General features: G+C 45.0%; 1 protein-coding gene across 1 annotated transcript in view; it reads right to left on the bottom strand.

The window, feature by feature from the left end:
• Positions 1-460: 460 nt before the first annotated feature.
• Positions 461-6,000, bottom strand: part of LMX1A (LIM homeobox transcription factor 1 alpha) — a 165,322-nt gene continuing 159,782 nt past the window's right edge. Inside the window, exons 7-8 of the mRNA XM_017886421.1 lie at positions 4,458-4,628; positions 461-2,634 (exon numbers count right to left, since the gene is read on the bottom strand). Of these exons, the coding sequence (XP_017741910.1) occupies positions 2,474-2,634; positions 4,458-4,628 (332 nt within the window). The 3' untranslated portion in view covers positions 461-2,473. The remainder of the gene's footprint in view (positions 2,635-4,457; positions 4,629-6,000) is intronic.

Below are 6,000 nucleotides of genomic sequence, written 5' to 3'. Positions count from 1 at the left end.
TTCTTTTCTCCATAGTCCTATTTGCCCACCATATATCACATTGAAAATTGTTGATAACTTTGGGAGACTCTGTCAGGGAGCCACTGTCTGCTGCCTGGCTCTCCCATCCTGGCTAGGCATCTGCCTTCAGTCTTGCATGAGAAATCCTTCTCCTGCCCTGTCACTCTGTTCTGATTTCCAAGCAAGTGTTCCCTCATCACATGTCACAAACTGCTGTGCCCTGAGGGAACTTGATGGTGGTGATGGAAAGCTCCTACTGCCTCCTTCTGTGGGGTCAAGACTGGGGTCTTTGTCCATCTTGGCAAGAAGTTGAAGACCCTTTTCTCCTTATGTTTTGCTGTAGTCATCCTTTCCATTCATTCAAAGCTTTGCCATAAGCTCATCTCCATGGCCATGTAGACAAAACTCCCATGCCCCCCTGGTTCCCCACCCACCATCCAATCCCTGAATAAACAACAGCTCATTTGTAAGAGATTTTTAATTTCATCTTGGTATGCCATTAAGGAGTGGAATAAGGATCTCTATTCATTTTCACTCACATAGTATCTGCTACATTCTCCAACTGGTCTTTACCACAGAAACCTGTGGAGCCATACAGTATCTGCATAATTTTCACTCATCAGACTGGTTTGGGTTTCTTGGTGGTTTGCATAAATTATAAACAAGAGCACAAAAAATCACATGACATAGACTCTACCATAAGGGGACATGTTCCCTCTGGCCTTGCCAGAGTGATAGGGACGTGTCTCTGTGTTCAAGTCTCCAATGATGTCCCCAGAAGTGAGGCCAAGCCTGTCCTGGCCCCTCCCGGATAGGTCCATAGTGACCCTCTGTCTTCCCCACCAACTCATTCTGGTTTCCCAGGAGGCTTCCTAGCACAGAATGATCCCATCCTAGCACCACAACTGGAGACCAGGGTGTGGAACTGTCTCCATGTACAATGGCTGCTGGGTCTTCTGTGCTGAGGATCAGAAGAGTGAGTTGGAAGGAAGAGCCAAGGGTTTCCACCGGACCCTTCTGCCTCTATGAGCTCCATGAGGTTCTTTAGAAACAGACCCTCTAAAGCAAGGGGCCCCAAACTTTTCTGTAAGGGCCAGACAATACAGATAGCAAATATTTCAGGCTTTCCAGGCCACAGGGAGCCTGTTATATATTCTTCTTCTCCTTTTTTTTTTAATGACCTCAAAAAAAAGTAAAAACCATTCTTGGCTGGCAAGCCACAGAAAGCAGGCCTGCAGGCAGCAGTTTGCCCACCCCTGCTCTAGAACACCACCAGGCCCTCTTCTATCCCCTCAGCCTTCGCCTCCTCCCCACTCCAGGACTCTGGGATCCCTCTGAGCTGCTCTGAGCTGGTGTCTCCTCCAGCACAGGCTTTGCAGAGGGACTTCAGCAGGCAAAACTGCCCTCGAGAGTTCGGGAGCCCTCCTGCTCTGCAACCCTATGTACTCTCCTTTGCCAAGTGAGTGGCCTGGTTGTATCTTAAACAAATATCAGATATTAGTCTCAGCCCTGCTCATGTGTCCTGGGAATGAATTAAGCCTTGGTGTTTCCCAGTGAGGTAGGTACATACTATTAGCCTCATCCACACTTGCAGATGCTGAAGCTCAAGAGCTGAACCAACCTTCCGAGCACTGCCCAACAACCACTTGTCAGAATTTAAAAGTAAGCCCAGGAGTCTGGGCTTTACATTTTCTCAGAACATGATCAGGGATTATTCTGTCCCACCCCTGCCCAGTGATTCAACCCCAAAGGGAGCAAGAATGCAAGAGAGAACACCGTCAGCCACACAGAATTGCTTTCCAGACCTGAAAGACACTCTGAAAACAGAATGAACCCAAGCACTCAAAGCTATGGGGCTAGGTGGAGCAGCCCTCTCTGCCCTGCTGACAAGTCTCATCAAACTAAAAATAAAGTTTATAAAAGTAAATTATCTCATTTTATAACTTAAGTGCATCAAGCATTTCCTTAAATATAGTTCACACTGAAAATAAAGTTACTTTTGCTGTACAGTTGGTGTCTGTTATAATTAGGAATAAACTTTGAGGGTAAAATATGAAAGGTTACACACTCACACACACATCTATCTGTCTGTCCTTCTGTCTATGGGTGAGTAGATGGATAGACATATGCACCTCTTGACAAGAGCTTCCCCGACATGGTGGGAAGTTGTTAGGAGTCCCTAAGTATCTAGTTTGCATGAGAATGTCTATATTAAAAGTCCCTGTCCTTAATGATAAACACATCTTCATATCTAACGCTAAGACTCTTATTAGAAACATTAAACTATGCAATCCATAATGTATTCAGTCTTTGGAAATGCTGAGCTACACCGTATCATTATACAACAGCATCCCCAACAAAACTCCCTCCCCAACCCACCTCTTCCCTGGCCTCCCTGTCCCAAAGCCAGTGACCCCTCACAGAATATGGTTGTTCCATATGGGAGCCTAGTCACAGGACTCTAGGGGAAGACTCAAGAGGTGAAGTAAGAATTCTGCATGGAGTACAGGTGGTCAATGGGGTTTCCCACTCTGGACTGCAGAGGCCCAGCTTCTGAGGTTGCTAGGAAACAGTCACCCAGGTTACTGAGGGAGGTGTCGTCGCTATCCAGGTCGTGGAAAAGGGGCTCGGCACCTGAAATAGAGAGGAAACACTGGCATGAGGGTCTGGAAGAAGTGACTCATTTCAGTGTCAGGATATTCAGCTGAATTCAACAAGTGTTGCCTGAGCACATGCCCCATGTGAAACTTTCTACAAAAAGTCTATATTCTCTTTAGGCAGCTCATGTCCAAAGTGCAACAAGTGAAAACAATCTAAACCAGGACATGACAAAGTGCTAAATTGAGTGCAACATAAGCAAATGTCACAGTGTCTAGACAGGGAGTGTGGGGAGTAGGCAGGACATGTCACCAGAGGCTGGAGAGACAGGGCAGAGCTCCCACAGGACTTGGGCCTAAAAAATGATGCTTGAAGAAGGGATGGTAAAACCAACAAAAAAACAAAACCAAAAAAAAAGCTCTTTGAGTGAGGTTAATGAAAACTCCTGTGATAACATTTGTTCTTTCAAACACCAAGCGTCTACTAGCTATCAGGTGTTACCCCAAATTTGTAATGGAAAGGAAGGTTAGGTGCCTACGTTCAACTAATTTACACCTTTCATAGGGAAGCCAGTAGGGCACACAGTGGAACAGCTGAGAAATCACTGCAACCAGGATGTGGAGGCAAAGAATGTTCTGCCTCCACTTCAAGTAAATAGGAGAGGTGAAAACTGGAGTTTATACAACTTGTCATGGGGCTTTAAATATTCATTTTATTAAAGGAGTCATCACAGGGATACTTTAAGTAATACAACCTCTGACACTCTGAAAAGAATTTGCAAAAAAATGTAGTTGCCCTGTTTTCCCACAGCGGTGGGGTAAAGAATGGTACAGAGGTGACCTGTGCATTCCAAGGAAGCCAAGAGGGTGGCTATCACTGAACATCCAATGAATGGGGTCGGCCAGTGAAGGGCTTGCCAAGGGCCAAGTCTTAATAAATGTTTGCTGAATGTGTGCTATGGGAAGGTAGGGGTGATTTTAACAACAGATTTTTTTTAAATGAAGGTAAGAAAGAAGTTGTTTAACAAAATCTGTGATCTGTGGCATGAATCTCTGACACTAATGTTTTGAAGGCTTGCTGCATAAAATTATTTTTTAACTGTCAGTGTAATTTATCAGATTACACAGTATAGACCAATGCATTACATACACCACTAACCTTCTCTGTATAAAAATGTAATGCCCTATACTTGGTTGAGGTTTAACTTGAGCCTTCACTCCAAAGCTCACCCAGCCCCCTACTCTGGGTCCTCAGGCCCCCAGTTGTTGTCCATTAGCTTAAGCACAAAGCTGGGTAAGTGGGAGAGGCTCAGCTATCCATATATGCAGCATTTAAATCAATGCTTCTTTGGGTAGGGTGGGTATAAGGGAGATACTTTTCACTTTACAAGTCAGTTTATGTTTCACTAGTTAAATTAGAACACCTATTAGTATCCACAGTAGGATAGTCCAGATAGAAAATTTGTCTTCTGTGCTTTTTACATCTTTTCTTACTTAAGGTAAACGTTTGCTTAATTAAGGCCTTCCGTAGCACTGATACTGCTGACATCTGGCATGAAAGCGCAAGACTTGCAGAATTCAATGACAACAAACAGGTCTACAAGGAGAGCACAACTTCCTATTAAAAACCAACAAACAAGAAGCTTTGAAAACAAGACAAATGGAAGGGTCACTAATGAATATGCATGAAGGTCTTTCTCCTGTAGCCATTGGTTAGGCGATTCCAGCAGTATTTTGTAGGGCACATTATTCTGCTTTGGAGCTTCGGTGAGCATCTGGGAACTGCGTAGATGTGTTTAGGAGGGAATGACAAACCCATACAAGTTATGAGAGGGCCCGGGGGGCTTGAGTCCCTCTTACCATAAGGGTGCATGTGGTCTCCAGGCATCTGGGGTGGGGTGAGACCCTGTCGGAAGGGATCTGAGCTGTAGACACTCTGCTCGATGGCCAGGAGCTGCTGTGGGGTGGGCAGAGCCGTGTAGGGGTTCATGATTCCTTCCATCCCAGCACTCCCACCACCATTTGTCTGAGCTGTGGAACAAAGAAGCAGCCAGGTCATTCTCAATGTGCAGCCTGGCATGTGACTTCCCTGGGTCCTGATTCCCTCATTTATAAAATAAAACGGGATGAGGTGACATCAGTGGTTCCAGCCTTTGTCCTACCAGAGGCCATCAGGAATCACTTTGGAGGATAGGAATAGGGTAGGTGCTGGGATGTTGAACTTTGAGAACATCCTTGAAATATATCATTTCAACAAAAGGTTGTGATGCTAGCCACACATTTGGCAGTCACTAGAATAGATGTATCTAAAGATCTTTCTGTGATAAACCAGTATGAGCCCATCAGTCAAGTGGGAGTTGTGACCTGTTGACCTCATGGGGCTGATGGGAAGATTCCATAGGACTGTGTATGCTTTGGAATTATAGCTTGCTATGCTTGTAGATAGAATTTTATAAGACAAGCAGGATTCACTTCCTGCCCCCACATCTTGCTGAGGTTCTCTGAACATGGGAAGAACAGAGACTATTTCCCCACCAGCCTCTGCTTCCTTAAGTCTACCTTTGGAGCTGCCTTTAGAATTATGTAAACTAAGTCCCAAGCCATATGAGTTTGTGTTCTCACAATGCTTTGATGCATTCTTCTCCCTTTGAACTGCACAGGGGTCCTGTGAGGTAGGACTAGCAGGCATTAGGGCCCTACCCTAGGGATGCACACAGCCTGAGGAACAAGGAAAAGTTGCTCCCACAAAAAGAGCCTTAGGGGTGGAGCTAAGGGCAGAATTCAGATCTAACCAGCTTGCTGCTCCACCCTTCCCCACACCCATGCCCTGTTTTATTTCTTCTCTCCCTAACATCTACCTTGTTGTTAACATAGTGTTTAGTCTAGAAGGTAAGAAACTAAGGGAACTCTTGGCTGCAAGAGTCAAATTCTGGATTAAGCCTAGACCTGATGCCAAGCACAAGGCAGGGTCCATATGAGGATAAGAGGCTGTGCTGAGGGGCCTGAGAACTAGGATCACAGTCCACAGACTTCAAAGTGTGGTCCACAGACTAGCAGCAATGGCACCACCGAAAAGCTTGTTAAAGAGGCATAATCTTGTGGCCCACCCAGACCTTCCTTATGAATTGGAATCTGCACTTTACCAAAATCCCAGGTGATTTACGTGCATATTAAAATGTAAGAAGCCCTGTTTTAAGGTACAAACCATTTAAGGAATTCTGGATAGCTGAGCTAGGGGGTGAGGGGCATAGCCTTTAAGAATGACATTGTTCTAAAATAGTATTTCTTGTTTGTTTTTTTTTCTTTTAACTTCCATGAAGTCTCCCATAGTCTGTACCTCTTCACCCTCCTCCCTGATCCTCATATCACTCTGACTTTTTTAAAAGTACACCTGGGTAGAGAT

This window comes from Rhinopithecus bieti, unplaced genomic scaffold, assembly GCF_001698545.2.
Source record: "Rhinopithecus bieti isolate Rb0 unplaced genomic scaffold, ASM169854v2 scaffold_15436, whole genome shotgun sequence".
Lineage (NCBI taxonomy): Eukaryota > Metazoa > Chordata > Mammalia > Primates > Cercopithecidae > Rhinopithecus > Rhinopithecus bieti.
Note: the sequence above shows the minus strand (reverse complement) of the source record. Positions and strands in the feature narration are given on the sequence as shown.